General features: G+C 41.1%; 1 protein-coding gene across 8 annotated transcripts in view; it reads right to left on the bottom strand.

Moving 5' to 3' along the window:
* The window catches only part of CDC14A (cell division cycle 14A), a 188182-nt gene that overhangs the window by 77644 nt on the left and 92627 nt on the right, over nt 1-17911 (bottom strand). For all 8 annotated transcript variants that reach the window (XR_005788797.1, XM_040471106.1, XM_040471102.1 and 5 more), the window contains 2 exons: nt 10273-10360; nt 2246-2476 (listed from right to left, as the gene is read on the bottom strand). Coding sequence is in view for 7 of the 8 variants with exons in the window: in XM_040471106.1 (XP_040327040.1) it covers nt 2246-2476; nt 10273-10360 (319 nt within the window). In the remaining variant the exon portion in view is untranslated. The remainder of the gene's footprint in view (nt 1-2245; nt 2477-10272; nt 10361-17911) is intronic.

Here is a 17911-nt window from a genome sequence, read left to right as displayed (position 1 = left end):
GAAGCAACTATACTTCAATTAAAAAAAAAGATACTGAGTTTTAATGACAGCTTTGCATTTCTTCTCCCATGAATTTGTCAATCTAAGCATGACACACAGATCAGCTCTATGAGTTGGTAATCATAAAATTAACTGACTAGGAAATAAGGCCAAATTAATCTGAGGAAAAATACTGATTTTTATGACACAAAAATACATTTTAAAAAAGGGCATAGGAGTATCTCCTAAATGTTGGTAGCTGCTGCAAGGCCATCAGCTCTGGAGTTCCACTGATACTTGAAATGCGAGAAACGCAGGCTTCTTCTTGTGCCTGGGCGATCTTTACCAACATGAGCTGGAAAGGCAAAGTTGGAGGGCCCACGGCCCACACCCAGGGCAAACCAGCTCTCCACCACTGCGACCTGATCACAACTGAAAGCAGTCTGCAGGGAGCCAACGCGACACCCTCCTAACGGAGCCCCCCACACCATCCGAGAGACAGGACGTCCTGCCGGTCAGGGCCCCCCATCCTAAGAAACGGTTAGAGGCTGGGTGGAGGCTCTGTTGACGTGGATGAAGCCTGACACAGGGAACCCTCATGCAAACCGGGGCCACGTGCAGCTCATTTCCATCTCTCTGGGTCCCCGGCGAAACGCAGCTCCCCGTCGCCGCTCACATGTCAGCCAAGTACCTCCACCTACTCGAATCTTAAACATAGAAACAAAGGCCTACAAAATGGTATTTCAATTTCTGTCAGCACCGGAGCCATGCTTGTCTGAATAAGTCAGTTAGAGCAGCACTAGGTACTTGAAAAGAACAGTACAATCAATCCCCAACACCTACTAGACAATTAGCATAAAACTACACAGAAACCAGTTATCAGACTTAAAATCGTGACAGCAGCGCCACCCAGTGGCACTAGGAAATGCTGCATGTAAGGAACTAGACTCCATCCTAGGGTGGCCAGAGAGGTCTCCGGTCGCTCAAATCAAAGACCTCAGTAAAATACCTCACACCATGCTGGAAAATCTAAAATGGAATTTGAGGGGCACCTGGGTGGCTCAGTCGGTTAAGCGTCTGACTTGGGCTCAGGTCATGATCTCACAGTTCGTGGGTTCAAGTCCCACGTCAGGCTCTGTGCTGACAGCTCAGAGCCTAGAGCCTGCTTGGGATTCTGTGTCTCTGTCTCTCTCTGCCCCTCCCCTACTCACCATCTCTCTCTCTCTCTCTCTCTCTCTCTCTCTCTCTCTCTCTCTCAAAAATAAACAAACATTATAAAAAAAATTTTAATAAGTAAATAAAATGGAAATCGATCCTCCTCAGAGTCTAACAACCAGGCTTAGAGAAAATGTTACTTCATGTTTTCTGAGTAGCCAACACAAGGGCACCAGATAAGATGCAGAATGTATGTTCTGTAACATATTTGAAACATACTAAAAAAAAAAAAAGGATTCAATATTTTTTATCAAAAATTCAAATTTAACTGGGCATCCTGTATTTTTATTTGCTGACTCTGGAAACCTCAGGGCTCCTGTAATCTGAAGGACTCCTGCCCCAAAGTACCCATCCCTAGAGAGCAGAGATTCATTTATATAATCAAGTCTTTCAGTTCACTCAAAGAGGCAGGAACACATCTGCAGCAAGTAAGAGCTGGCTTACCCCAGGATGGTGCCATCCACTAGCAATGGGCAGGGAAGACACTCTGGTCCATTAGGCAAAAGACTAGCTAGAGAAGGGGGAAGTAGAGGGCAAAGTGGGGGTCCAGACAGCTGGGTCATAAAATGGGAGCATGAAGTGTCAGATGGGTGGAGGACGGTAGAAAGGAGAAAGGCAGTTCTGGAAGAAAGAGGAAAAAAAAAGCTAACAAATAAATAGATAAATAAATAAATAAATAAATAAATAAATAAATAAATAAACTAACTAACTAACTAACTAACAACTCTTGCCTCCTGACAACTGTACTTATCTAAGCTGTTCCTGCCAGTGCATAGACTGTGCTACTGTGATTTCCCTCATTGTGGGGCCTGGTGTTAGTGAGCAGGGCTTGGTAAGGGAAGGCCAGAAAAAGTGCCTCCACCGATTATCCACATCCAGGCAAACCTTTCCTTAGGAAGGAATTATTTAAATGGGTTTGTGTTCCGGTTTTCTCAAACAAAATAAACTCGTGTTCTTTTCCCTAAGATTCTAACTGGTTTTGTTTCGCACGATTTGCTGTTTTTGCCTCATCCCCTTGCAGAACCACAGTGACCACCAAGGCCTCACGCACCTTTGCAGTGAACCGCAATCGCCCCATCCGTGTTCTCGCAGATGTTCAGGAACCTTCGCACGATGTTGTCACTGGGCGTGCTGCCGTCTATGAAGAAGAGGTCATAGTGCTCGAAGCCGGCGTCTGTGAAGCGCTTTGCCTCGTAAATCTTTTTGTTCAGCCTCACGACTGCAGTCACGTTATGCTTTTTGAAATAAGGAAAGTAGGCTTCAGGGGCATGCAGAGGATAGCCTGAAGAGAAAACGGAGCTGTAAGCACAAGGCAGGCGTTCCACCTTACACACCCAGAAGCACAAAAGCCCTTCACAATAAAGTTCATGAATCTCAACAGAGCCTAGGAAGAAAGTGCATTTCCCAAGAGGTCGAAGCACATTCCTCAGGCAGCAGCAGTCTGAAAAAAAAAAAAAAAAAAAAAAAAAAAAAAAAAAAAAACACACCATAGGAGAGGAAAAACCTTTTCTGAGTATTGGAAATAGCTCATGAAAAGTCAAACCTCCACCCATAGGATTCAAATCCTGGCAGCATACGTCTCCCAAACTGAAACAAGGAGCTTCTGGATGCCCTGGAATGTGCTCAGTAGGCCTGGAAAGATTCTTTGTGCTGTTTCTTCCACTTGACAAATACTTTTCAATTACAGTTAAACCCCTTTCGACAGGGGATTAGTTTCCATCCATAGTGCAATCCGTGCCACAAAAGAGATTAATAATTATTAAGCACCTACCATGTGTAAGTAACCATCGAATATGACTTCTTTAAATTCTCAAAACAGCCTGTTAAGGTAAGAATAGTTCATCCCATTTAAGAGACTGAGAAACGAAAACAGTTTAATAATTTTTTGTAGACATTTTCTCTTTTGAAGGGTGGGAGTACAGGTAGTGAGCCTCTAAACCCCCTTTTGTTTCGAATGGGTCCAGCATCATGTGAGTATTCCCAGGAGCTACAGACCTAGACTTGGCCAATCAACAGAGATGACCCCTGGTGGCTTTGGCCACTGTAGCCCTTGCCCCCAGCCCCAGCTACTAACAGGGGACTCATTTCTCAGCACCCTGATTACGCATCTGGAACTTCTTCAGGGTTCACGGACTCACAGCATACCAGGTGAGACAATCTACTCAGAACTCATTCAGGGTGGTGAGCCCCACACAAATGGGCAGCAGCAGCCTGCACAGTGAACCAGCAATGGCTGCCCTATGACCTTGGCTACATTTCTTGTTGCCTCAGACTCTGCCTGTGCTGGTCATTTCCTATATTCTCTCAGCTGCGAGCCAACCCTCCCATGCTAGGGCCAGGGTCTGCAGATGGCATTTGCAGCTAGCTTCCTGTCAGTTCAAAAAACAGGAGGCATGAAGCACAACCAGAGTGACTGGAGGCCAGAGGAAGGAGAAGGGACTTCCCTGTGGGGGCCAGCAAGGCTTCGGCAGCAGAACACAGGAGCAGCCAGAGCTCCCAGCACCAGGCTGCAGCCCAGCCCCTATGTATCTGCTCCTCAGCCCCCAGTTGCAAACACCAGCTGGGCAGCATTCTCTTCCCAGCGCCCAATACCAGCCTGGCTGCCCTCCCAAGACCCTGGCTGCCTGTGACCTCACTTTCTCCCTTTTTAAAGGCAGTAGCTATTTCCTCCATAACATTCTGGTTTCCTCAGTGTGGTCCTTTTCCTGTTTAGCCTTCTCTGTAACGAATCCCTTGAATGAAACTCACTCCGTTTGAAATGGTGTGGTTTCCATTTCCCTGTCTGGACCCTGCTGAGACGTGATCTCCTTTGGATCCTGTTCATTTTCTAGGCCTCACTCTCCAGCCTTCCCTTGGAGGCTGTGAGATCCCCAGTGTAACCCCACGCAATGCCTTTTTGGTTTAATTTACCAGAGATGGGTTCTGTTACCTGTAACCAAGCCCTAACTGGTCTACCTGGCCAAGGGCACACAGTGGATGGAGGCAGAACTGGAAGGCAGGTCGAACTAATCCACAGCCCAGATACGTCATGTTTACAGGCCATGCTGCTTCCGAGCAAACAGGTAATACAGGGCTTATTTTCCATCTTCGGTGTAGAAGCAGTAACTTACACACACACACATTTAGAGAGAATGGGTGCTTTTCTACTTGGAAAAAACAAATCTGTTTTCCTACCAGGCTCAACTTATTTTCCGGCAACAGATTCACAGCCTAAAGGAGAAAAGAACTGTGGTCGGTAGGAGGAAACAAGAGCTTTCCTACCATGGAAGAACGGGAAGAAGAGGACTCACAAACCTATGGGAAGCCTTCCCTTGGTGTGGTAGGCTGATGAGCACTTCTGACCCTGGGTTCCTAGCATACCTGGTACCTTCGTGATGGCACCTGTTACCTGATGTGCTATGGCTGGTTTAGCGTCAATCCCCTCCCCTCCTCTGCCAAGACTGGAAGAATATTTCTTTTCACCTATTAATTTCCATCAGGAGTAAATGGCATTATAGATAATATACCTAAACCAACTATTAAGAGAAACTATGTGTCCATTTGGATAAAAAAACAAACCCAAAACACTGGACAGTTATCCAAATATGGCAATAGGATACAGAAATAATAATGATAATGATAATAATCATAACTAACATTTACTAAGCACTTACTCTGTGCCAGGCACTAAACTTAAGTGCTTCAGATAGGTCATCTCATTAAACCTTGCAAGTAGTCAATTACTGCTGCCTAGAAAAGTGAACGGGCTCACACACACAGCTGGTAAGAGACAGAGGCAGTATCTGAACCCTGGCAGTCAGAATCCAGGGCCTGTGCTGGGGCTGATTTCAAGTAAGAGCCAACCTGATTCTATCTGTTAGGTCTCCAAATAAAGGAATAAATATTACATGAACATTAGAGGCTGCACTTCCTAGAGCTGGTGAGCATGTTTCTTTAAAATCCCTCAAACTCTTTCAAGTCAGCTGTAACCAATGACAATGACAATATCCTACAACCTCTGAACAACTGTGGGTATTATCACTGCATTTGGGACTGATTTTAGCAACGTGCAGAACGGAGCATTCATCAGCCCCGTCCTCTATTTGGCCGCTAGATGGCGCCCTGGCATCAATAAAGCACAGGCAGAGCCCAAGAGCAGAGTGAAATCTGAATTTCAGAGCAGAGCGATTTAAAATTCATCTCTTCCCAGCCCCTCATTTAAAGCTGAGAAACTGAAGAACAGCAAAGGACTAGTCCACACAGGCATTATTAAGAGTAAAAACCTCAAAATGGGCAGGCAAATGTAGGACGCGATAAAATATGTTTATTAGGCTAATTAATGAGAAAAATGTAATCAGAATATCTGCTATCTAATAAGCACCTATTATGTGCCTGACGCTGTGCCAGACACTTCATATAATATCTCTAATCTTCACTACATGCCTGCATTGTGCATCCTATTCCCCCTCGCCCCCTCCCCTCCCCCCATGTGGTATGCAAGGAAACTGAAGCTCGGAGAAGTTGACAGGGTCTGGGAAGTTCACACAGCCAGTAAGGGGCAGTCAGGCTCCATGGCCCAACTGTGCATACCTGCTTCTGTCATGAAAGGATCAGGCTGAATCGGCTTCAAATTGTTGCAATTCCCTCTCAAGCTTTCTCTCTGTTCTTTTTCTTTCTTTCTTTCTTTCTTTCTTTCTTTCTTTCTTTCTTTTTTGTTTTGTTTTAAATAGAGATAAGAAGGACATTTGGGGGATTTTTTGGAAAACTGGAAATCCGAAATACGTTTAATTCTACCACTATATTATTCACGCAGCATCTCAAATTTAAGCAAAAAAAGGTAGAGCTCAACAACAACAACAAAGGTAAGGGCCCTTCTCTCCCTCACCATCAAAATAATGTGAACCAAGACAACTGTAAAAATTGTATTTGCTCTCTGTGGACACAACACACACTTGAGACTCTTACAATGCATTCTGCCCAGATCCCAAGATTTCAGGGCTTCTTTTGTTACATCCTAACAATGGCTATTTGAGTGTTCATTTTTTTAAAATCTACCTTTTCTACTAACAAACCCCTAAATGACTTTCAGCCTCCTCAGGAAACACAGAGTTTCTCAATTAAAAAAAAAAAAAAAAGCACCCAGATTACACTGTAATTGGATCAAGTTTATTAACCCCATCACACAATTATTTTCTTAAGCTCAAAAAACATTTACAAAGTAGTTAAAGCCCTTTTACAAAAACTACAATGAAGCTTCTAATGAATATCAGATCTTAAAATGGGGAGTCCAGCAGAGTATCAATATTTACCAATGACAGCCTTAAGTGAGAATGTTCTAGGCATCATAAAAACCAACAAATACTAGGTGAGCAGCCCTTTCAGAACTTTTTTTCTCGATGTAAGAGGGTACAATATATGCAGGGGGTGGGGGGGAAAGATGTAGATAGAGCAATATTTTAAAGGGCTTATTTCTAGATTATATAATTACAAGTGACTTTCCTTTACATTGCTTAAATTTTCTGTAGTGAACATGTACTTCTTCTGTAATGAGATGAAAAAGAACATAGAATTTGGAATCAAAGAGACCTGTATTTGAATCTATGCACTGCCACTTTCTGGCTGTGTAAACCTGGGCAAGTCAGGTAACTCCTCTGAGCCTCTATCTTCTCTTCCATAAAATAACTACCACCTCCCCCAGAGGGTGGTTCTGATTATTATGAAGATATGTGCACAAAAGGCTTAGCACCATTCCTGGCATATAAGCAAATGGTAGCTACAATTATTTCCCAGTATTACAATATGCAACCAAAAAGAATTTTTAAAGATTTTTGACAATTAAGGAAGTACAGTCTTTCCTTTATAAAATAAATAAGACACAGGGATGTAATAGACAGTGTAGGAAATATAATCAATAATATTGTAACAACTTTGCATTATGACAGATGGTAACCAGACTTAAGGTAGGAAATATAGGCAATAATATTGTAACAACTTTGCATTATGACAGATGGTAACCAGACTTAACGTGATAACCATGTCCTAATGTATAGAAATATCAAATCACTGTTACACACCTAAAACTAATACAATATTATAGGTCAACTGTTATTCAATTTAAAAAAGTTGTCACATAAAATATTCATAGCCTTTTTATCTGCTGATTCTACTACTTAAGAATTTAGAGAAGAAATGAGAACTACAAACAAAATGCATGAATGTGTTTGCCAACCATGACAGTTTTAAAAAGAGAAAAACTGTAAATAATGCAGATTTCATTCAAAAAGTAATTAATTAACAGCATTATGGCACATTGCTGAATAATATGCAGTCATGGAAAAGTATAATGAAAATCTACATTTACTACCATGGAAAGAAGTCTGTAATATGTGAAGTGAAAAAAGCTGATATGAGACAGGAATCATGATGCTATACTTATAAAGAAAGAAAGGTTTACTTTTATAAGTGTGTGTGTGTATTCCACTGGAAGAGGGGGAAGTGTGTGCAAGCAAACACAGAGAAGCAGATGGAAAGAAAATTAAAACCCCTATTATCCCACCACCAACTATTAACCCTTGAAAACTTGGGTAGAATTACAGGTCATTTTTATGCTTTTTTATTAATTCATCTGCATTTTATTTTTTCATATGTATTACCTCTCAAAATATTTTAAATGATTCTTTCCATTACACCTCTCATCTTCTCTTTAAGAAAATGTCACAAGGGGTGCCTGGGTGGCTCAGTCTGTTGAGCATCTGACTTTGGCTCAGGTCATGATCTCTTTCACGAGTTTCAGCCCCACATCAGGTTCTGTGCTGACAGTGCAATGCCTGGAGCCTGCCTCGGATTCTGTCTCCCTCCCCTGTCCCCCTCCCTCTGCCCCTCCCCTGCTCTCACTCTGTCTCTCTCAAAAATAAACAAACATTAAAAAAAATTTTTTTAAAGAAAAAGAAAATGTCACAAAACATGTGAATCTTAAATACCAAAACTCTTTCAACTTTGTCAAATGAACACCCGCTGACAAAGCCACTACTGAAACCATGCACCTACCAAGATGTTCTGGGTCTGAGTCAGATTGTTTTGCACAGGAGGCCAAAGGTAAGTGTAATCAATCCTGTCTTGAAAGACCAACCACCAGAAAGCAGTTTCCCTGGGCACATAACATGTTAGTCCTAACAACCCTCATGACAGAGGGTTAGTTAGTCAATGTCTGGAGCAAAGTTCATTAGCAAATTCATGAATGAGGGGCGCCTGGGTGGCGCAGTCGGTTAAGCGTCCGACTTCAGCCAGGTCACGATCTCGCGGTTCGGGAGTTCGAGCCCCGCGTCGGGCTCTGGGCTGATGGCTCAGAGCCTGGAGCCTGTTTCCGATTCTGTGTCTCCCTCTCTCTCTGCCCCTCCCCCGTTCATGCTCTGTCTCTCTCTGTCCCAAAAACAAATAAACGTTGAAAAAAAAAAATTCATGAATGAGAAGATGTAATTCTGGCTTCAGTACAGAGGCCTCCTATTTGAGAGCTTAAGTCTCTAGACCCGCCTTCCCCATCACAGGGAAAGCATGATTCAAGGAGAGTTCCCTGGAAGGTGTGTCATGGGCGTGAACTGAGGAGCACATGTGTGGGAGTGCAAACAAATTAGCAAATCTAAATGCGTGAATAAAACGTACAATGAAACTAGAGTTTAGAATTAATACTTGGGATGACGTGGGATTCCTGAGTGGCTCAGTCGGCTAAGTGTCCAACTTTGGCTCAGGTCATGATCTCAGGGCTAGTGAGTTTGAGCCCCTCGTGGGCTCTGTGCTGACAGCTCGGAGCCTGGAGCCTGTTCAAATTCTGTCTCCCTCTCTCAAAAATAAATAAACATTAAAAAAAATTTTTTAAATACTTACGATGATGATAATGCAGAAAGAATAAATCTCAATCAGGGGTTTTTGGATTATGTTCCTTCAAAACACGGATGTTCCACTGAGAACAAACTGAGGGTTGATGGGGGGTGGGAGGGAGGGGAGGGTGGGTGATGGGTATTGAGGAGGGCACCTTTTGGGATGAGCACTGGGTGTTGTATGGAAACCAATTTGACAATAAACTTCATATATTGAAAAAAAAAAAAAAAACACTGATGTTCCAGAGCTGTGAGCAGATAAGGAGCTATTGTGTTCATAAGTGAAATTTTTAAATTTTATGTACTCCTCCCATAAATTATACTTAAATCTTTGGTGCCTATCAATACTTGTCTTCTAGGAAGGTAACAGATGAAAATAAGTAGAAAATAAACATTAAAGGGAAAACTCACGTAGCTGATCATATGTCATTCAAGAGGCTTATTTTTTTGTTTTGCTTTTTTTTTGGCGTCCTGAGTATATATGCCCCTGGCTATACCTATACTGCAAATGAGTAACTTAATGACTGTCAGCTAAAAAAGTATTCTTGTCATCATAATGGAGCTAAATAAATAGATCAACATTTATTTGATGTAATAAATAATAAAAAAATAAATAGATCAACAATAAATAGATAACGAAATAATAAATAGTGGCAACATTTAGAAGCCAAGCTCTGGGATGGAGTACTAGTTCCCCCATTATTCTAGACAAAACCCTACTCATAAGCCTCTGTTTCTTCCTCTGCAAAATGGAGATAAATGTACCTATACCTCATACAGGGTTGAATGTGCATTAAGTGAGATAATGCTGTGATTAGCTAGTAACTAGTGCACAGCAAGCACTCAATAAATGCCACCTGTTGACACCACCATCGTCATTACTGTGCCACATGATGTTCCCCAGAGCATACTTTGACATAGCACCCCACCAACAAATCTCAGAACAACGGACAAAGTGCAACAATCTGCTGATTTGTTTGACCAGTTTGCTTCTCAGATTCTTCTTTCATAAGTGGGTCAGGCAAAGTGAGCATCCTATTTATGGCAATCTAAAAATTTTCTAGTTTTTAACCAGTGATTATTTACCACCTACTAATTACTAATGTTCAATTTTTGACTAATAGATATTCTTTGGAGAATATTATCAAAAGAAAGGATTATCTGAAGAAATTAAAGAAGATGAACTGAAATAAATGTTTGGATGGTAAAGTAAAGAAAAACCTACCATTTTCAATTTTGCTTTTTGGATGTGGTCCACTAAATGCTAAAAATTTTCCTGGAACAATCCAGTTGAAGTCACCATTTTCAACTCGCTGGCAGAATTTTGTGAGAAAAGAGAAGAAAAATATTTTATAATTCTTATACAACTTAGGAAACCCTTAAAAACAAAACTGGTTTTTACTCTGTTAGTACTATTGGACGTACATGAAGACAAAGTAATATAGCTTAAAATAAAAACATGCATCTGATTCTCAAAATTATATTTCAATACACTTCAGAAAAAGTTTTCTGTAGACTGTATGAAAAGTTAGGAAAACTTTATTTAAAGTGGGGGTACTTTGCTTAAAATAATTTTGTGTCCTGGCTACTCTGCAATGACATGAGATGAAAACAAATATTACTTGTCCCTGCAATAAATAAAAGGGCAAGAAGATAAAGGACAGAAAATATAAGCACTTTCTATGAACATGGTAAACATATTTTAAAGAATGAAAAAAAAATTATAAATATCAGGGTCATAGTGAACACACTTCCTTTTTTTTTTTTTTTTTTTTTCTGTTTTTATAGGTGGCTACTGTTGTCAGGGCTGATTTTTAGACTGGGAAACAGAAGGAGACAAGAGTGAGAACAGAGGATCATTAAACCCTCAAGGTATACCACAAACTCAAATCAGCCAAGGTCTATGGCAGGAGTGGCAAACCCAAACAGCGACACGGGTCTGACAAGAGACATAAATAAAGGCAGGTGCGGGGCGCCCGGGTGGCTCAGTCGGTTAAGCGGCCGAATTTGGCTTAGGTCATGATCTCGCGGTCCGTGAGTTCGAGCCCCGTGTTAGGCTCTGTGCTGACAGCTCAGAGCCTGGAGCCTGTTTCAGATTCTGTGTCTCCCTCTCTCTCTGCCCCTTCCCCACTCATGCTCTGTCTCTCTCTGTCTCAAAAATAAATAAACGTTAAAAAAAAATTTAAAAAAAAAAAGGCAGGTGCTCCTCAGCTCTGGCTAATTTAGTCACCTTGCAAGAAAGGCTAACTGAATGTGGCTGATTTTCTGAATGCATTTTCAGGTGAAATCTCTCTGTATGTAATGTTGACTATTTTAGGTTTTTAAATATTATGAAACTAAATAAAATACACCTGCGGGTCGACTTTGATCATCAGTTGTCAACCTCTGGTCTACACTCTCTAAAAGATCCTCAGAAAAGGCCTGAAGACCAGCATCCTCCCACTGCTCCATTATCTCCTCCACTGTCTTCCTTCCCAACATGCCTCTAAACCCATGGAACACTGGGGCAGGGCTGAGGGTACCCAACATTTTGCAGGGAATTAGGACATATCTGTGCAATGCATCATAAAATACATGTGTCGCTTCTCCACATAAGCATTCTTTAGCCCACCTGCAAACCGGGCCCCCCCCCCCCCCCCCAGGCCCACCTTCTCCTCCCCATCTCCACCCTCAGGGCTCTCTAGCACTGCACAGATACCTCCCCAGGCTGGGAAGGAAGGCAGTTCTCTTTACTGGGCCAAGAGTATCCATTAAAAAAGCTCTCTCCTCCACCACTACATGGCAAAGACCTCAATGGTAGGAATATTTATCAAATACAGTCTACACTCTACCACAGGAGCTCTTAAGTATTTGTTAAATTAATTGGGAGTAATGCTATCAAGGAAACCCGGAACCTCTACTTTATTTATACTACCATTATCATTTCCCATTTTCATGAAAATCAAAAGTTAGCTGTATAATTTCTATGTTTCAAACGAGATGTTTCTTTCTAGTTAGCAAAAGTTATAAAAATGAAACTTTTCATGACACTATAAATGTCTGAATTGTGTTCATCTAACTGTAATAAATATAATGTCCCCATAATGCCAGAAATAAAATCTTAGGAATACTGTGAGTGCTATCACATGCCAAGTTATATCTCAGGTATAACTATCTATTTATAACAATTTGAATAAAGAATCTAATATATAGCTCTATGATAATTAAACTTTTTCTTGTTTAAAGAAAGCAGTCTCTAATGTTCCAATATCCCTCTTAAATAATTAATAAACTTAAAACATTACTTAAAAATTCAAAAATAAAAGTATGCTCTAATCATCAAAAGGCTAAACGCAATTCTTTATGAACAGTAAAAGAAAACAGGTTTCTATGTTCACTATTTCTGTATCCTTGACCACTAGGTAAGCCTAGATAAATATATTGTGTTACATCTGTTAATTTGGATTACAGACATCCATTTGGTTAAACAGTAACCTTTTATAATCAATCATATGGAGAAAGGCAATGGACTCACTAAGATACATTCACTCACAAAACCAAAAGAATACGTTTGCAAATCTGCCCACCCAAAAAGATAAACATTAGGTAATACTAGACTATATTCAGTAGCCTGGATAAGGCTGATGGAGTAAACGAAATTTGGGTCTCAGATCCAAATCTGAAAAGAGTTAATAAGGAAGTTACAGCTTTTAACTGACTAATGTAACATAAGCTTACTTTGTTAAGGTTCCCAAATTAATATTTGTGCCTTCTATCACAGTGAATGATACAAATGTCAATATTTATCAATAAAAAAATATTTAAGATGACACAAATTGGTTTTCTAATTAAATACACACACACACACACACACACACACACACACACACACACACTTCAAAGAAATCTAAATCAGACAGGAACTTAAGGTACTTTCCAACCCTACCACATTTTATAAACAAACATCTCAGCAAGGGTGAGGCAAGAGGATGGTTTTACCGCTTACATTCCAAAGCCTACAGCCTACCAAGTACTACTTAGGAAAACCACACATTCTTCACTATAATAAAATTTAAAAAAAAAAAAAAAAAAAAAACTGAATTCCTGAAACATACATTTAAATGTTAATATTCACTTTACTACAGGAGTCTTCAGTCTACAAAAGATTCGCCAAGTTTCTTTGAAATAGTTAACTGTGCTGGTGCATTTAAAATATCATCTGAGGGGCTCCTGCGTGGCTCAGCTGGTTAAGCATCTGACCCTTGATCTCTGCTCAGGCCTTGATCTCAGGGGTGTGAGCACAAGCCCTGCCCAGTGTGGAGCCCACTTTAAATAAATAAAAAAATAAATGTTTGGAAAACAAAGAACTCAAAGTTGCTTACAAAAAAGTAAATAGCAGTATTAAAACTGAAAAAATAAAAAAAGTAAAAGTAACTGACTTGAAAACATAAATTTTTACATCTAAGAAATATATCCATGCCAGTAAGGCATACCTCTGTTGTACTGGTCACAAAATATATTTTTCAGTCCAAATGCTGAAAATCAATTGGCCTTACACCACTGTAATAGACAATAAAATAGAAAAGACAGACCTTGAGCTTAACAAGTACAGGATTGATCCCCTTTATCAACAGATAGGTTTCCTAAGACAACATGGACAAACTGTTTTTAAGCACATTTCAACATTCATGAAAACATTTGCTGAGCCTAGGGGCGCCTGGGTGGCGCAGTCGGTTAAGCGTCCGACTTCACCCAGGTCACGATCTCGCGGTTCGGGAGTTCGAGCCCCGCGTCAGGCTCTGGGCTGATGGCTCAGAGCCTGGAGCCTGTTTCCGATTCTGTGTCTCCCTCTCTCTCTGCCCCTCCCCCGTTCATGCTCTGTCTCTCTCTGTCCCAAAAATAAATAAACGTTGAAAAAAAAATTTTTTTTAACATTTGCTGAGCCTTTATTATACATTAACGACTATCACTCGGTGTCACACATAAAATAATAAAAAGTATCTTCTCTGTGATCTTAAGGAGTCTGAAAGCAAGTGGGAGTGACCAATAACAGTAATAATAATAGATGCAAATACATATTTACCACCAACTCTGTACTAGGCACTGCTCATTCAGTCCTTACAGAAATCCTATGAGGTGGGTGCTACTCTAGTCTCTATTTTACCCATTGCTACAGACTGAATGTGTGTGTCCCCTCAAAATTCACACATCAAAACCTAATCCACAATATGATGGTATGTGGAGGTGGGGTCTTTGGGAGGCGGTTAGGTCATAAGGATGGAGCCCTCACAAATGGGACAAGCATCCTTACAAAAAAGACCCCAGAGAGCTCCCTTACCCCTTCTACCATGTGAGGACCCAGGGAGAACACGGCCACAGAAGAAGGCCACCAGACACCAAACGTGCTGGTGCCTTGATCTGGGATCTTCCAGCCTCCAGAACTGTGAGAATGTTTGTTGTTTAAGCCACGCAGTCTATGGTATTTTTGTTACAGCAGCCCAAACTAAGACACCCATTTAAAAAAAAATAAAGAGTTGCATTAAACTTTGAAACGTGGGGCGCCTGGGTGGCTCAGTCAGTTGAGTGTCCAACTTTGGCTCAGGTCATGATCTCATGTCTGTGGGTTTGAGCCCCACATCAGGCTCTGTGCTAACAGCTCAGAGCCTAAAGCCTGCTTCAGATTCTCTGTCTCCCTCTCTCTCTGCCCCTTCCCTGCTCACTCTGTCTTTCTATCTCTCAAAAATAAACATTAAAAAAAAAGTGCTATAATAGAAGTATGTAAGAGGTTTAACAGTGGCACAAGACTATTTGAAAAATCAAAAAGAACTAAAAGTCTCTTTTTATTCATTAAAAAGCACCTTCCTTGGGGCGCCTGGGTGGCTCATTCGGTTGAGTGTCCGACTTCAGCTCAGGTCATGATCTCACAGTTTGTGGGTTCAAGTCCCGCATCAGGCTCTGTGCTGACAGCTTGCTCGGAGCCTGCAGCCTGCTTCAGATTCTGTGTCTCCTTCTCTCTCTCTCTGCCCCTCCCCCGCTAATGCTCTATCTCTGTCTCTCAAAAATAAATAAATGTTAAAAAAAATTTTTTAATAAAAGCAACTTCCTTATGTTTTCCTAACTTCTAAAACAATAAAATAGTGTTGATGGTATAGTTGTATTACATAAACACAAATATGCTGCAGTGATTGGTACTTTATGTGCTTAAAGCAAAGCAAATATTTGAGTTATTTGGTTTAAATTAAAATGGCATGCCATCTGGCATCTTAAATAATCAAACTCTAGATTATTAATTTAGATTTGCTGTTGAGAGACAGTGTGGTGGAGGGAAAGAGGAGGGCCCCATGTGGATGACTGTTTCACCTCTGCTAGCTCCAGCTGAGGTGGGGAGACACTGATGGTAGAAAACACTTAGTGGAGGGGCTGGGTGGCTCAGTGGGTTGAGCATCTGATTCTTGATTTCAGCTCAGATCATGATCTCACAGTTCTCGAGATCGAACCCTGCATCAGGCTCTGCACTGAGAGCATGGAACCTACTTGGGACTCTCTCTCTCCCTCTCTCTGCCCCTCCCCTGCTCACTCTCTCCCTCTTTCTCAAAATAAATAAATAAACTAGAAAAAAAAAAAAAAACACTTAGGGGACTGCTCCAGCAGCTCAAACCAATGACACCTCTGCTGATACAGCCACAGGGAGCACAAACCCAGTGTAAGTTTGCAGGTGCCCTCCAGTGCTCAAGACATGATTATTTGAGGCCACCAGCACATACACAATTGTTGAAAATTGGAAACAGGTGCCCTCACCCATGAAGAGTGTGTTCAACCACAAACCAGAACCCTAGAGAGCAGCAGCATTTCAGGTGGATAAAGGAAGAGAAAGTACTTGCAAAGGAGACTGAGAAGGATGGCCAGAGACTCAAGGAAGAGAAAAGCAAGAGATGGATCCTTACAAGTTAGGGAAGGAAAGTGAGTATCCAGAATTAGAGAGTGGCCACAGGATAAATTAAGTAGGAAGAAGACCAAACACAACCATCTGGTTTTGCTAACTTTTGTATTAGCAAGGACAGGTCCACCAGACTCACAAAAGTAAAGACCAGACCATAATCAACTAATGACTGAATAATAACAGAGTCAAGACTGCTCTCTTAAGAAGCTTGGAGGTAAAAGAAAGGATAGAAACCAAACAGCAATTAAAGAGGAAGGAAAAAACCATGGGAAATTTCTTAGGACAAGGTAGACCTCAAAACATTTTATAGAGTCAACCAACATGACCTTTGAGCCAGCAATAGGTGTAATGGATTAACAGATGTGGAAACACTGGGTGCCTCCACATTTGCAGGTGCAGTGTCCAGGAAGGAATTTTGCTTCCTTGAACTTGTAGCCTTTGAGTGGTATACTCAATACTACAAGATAGCCCCAGGGAAATGCTTCTAATAGTTCTTTGAGTAGTCAAATCACTGTGGGAGGCATACCTCCACAGTTCCTCCAGGTGGTCAGGACATGCTCACATACCTGCATTCTGGAGCTTGCTTGACCCCAGTCCTATGGCAGGAATTCACAATTACAAGGGCAGAAATTCACATTTTTCCAGTTCCATAATCCATGAACAAGAGGGCAGACTAAGCAAGCAGCACCGAGATTACATCCTAGTTTGCTCTACAAACTCTAACCCAAAGCAGTCTTGAAACATCATACCTTAGGTGTTCAACAGCATTGAGACCTGCTGTTGACCTGAGGTGACACACTGAGCAAAGGAAAACCCAACGAATGTTATCAGTTCTCAAGGTACATACAAAAAAGCATCCTCAGGAGTCTATACCACCTGGTCAGTTTGATAATTTACTTATTAACAGCAATGAAGGATGACAAAGTCAACCTGGAGACAGTCTCTACTCATATATTAAACTAAACTGATGTTACATAGACTCCCTGCTTGAAGATTATAATCCCTAGCAATCCTGTGTTACAAATAACTGGTTAAAAAAAAAATCTCACTATTAGAACACAGACTGGCTGGTAATGAAAGAATGAAACATCATTTATTGATGCTGTCTACCATAGTTAATACCTTTTTCCCTTGGAGTGTTACTACAAAATCAGAATGAATTCTTAATTAATAAATATTGGTCACTTTCATTAGAAAGTAGTTATTTTTATCAAATTATATAAAATATTTTGAAATACGCTACACTCCTGTTTTTAGTATGCATTCAGTCATGTCTTTATTCTTTCATTTTACAAACATTCAATGACTGCCCACTATGAGCATACTATGCTACTGGTTACTTACTCAGACAAAGATGAGTAAGACTCAGTTCCTGACCTCAAATAGCCAGAGTGCAGGGAAGACACAGATGTGTAAATAGAGCATCAAGCAACACTGTGTGAGAAGAGCTCCCACAGAGCCAAGAATAACTTAGACACATGCACATAAATATGGTGGGCAGGAAAGAAGGGATCACAGGCAGGAGGGGGGAACAAGAGCATGCCGGAAGGCACAAAAGCATGCAGCTGCGAAGCCCATGAAGGACTTAACATAAGAGACTGATATAATCAGACACAATTTCTAAAACATATACTCCGATAGTAATATGAACACTTGATGGAAGAGGCCCAAGAGTCAACAAAGACCCTTGGGACACCCGGGTGGCTCAGTCAGTTGAGCATCTGACTCTTGATTTCAGCTCAGGTCATGATCTTACAGTTGTGGGATAGAGTCCCACATTAAGCCCCACATCAGGCTCCATGCTCAGCATGGAGCCTGCTTAAGATTCTCTCCTTCTGCCTCTCTCCCCTGCTGTGCTCTCTCTCTCTCTCTCTCTCTAAAATAAAATTGAAAGAAAGAAAGAAAGAAAGAAAGAAAGAAAGAAAGAAAGAAAGAAAGAAAGAAA

This window comes from Herpailurus yagouaroundi, unplaced genomic scaffold, assembly GCF_014898765.1.
Source record: "Herpailurus yagouaroundi ecotype Mexico unplaced genomic scaffold, PumYag 77, whole genome shotgun sequence".
Classification (NCBI taxonomy): Eukaryota; Metazoa; Chordata; class Mammalia; order Carnivora; family Felidae; genus Herpailurus; species Herpailurus yagouaroundi.
This window is presented reverse-complemented; position numbering and strand designations above follow the sequence as displayed.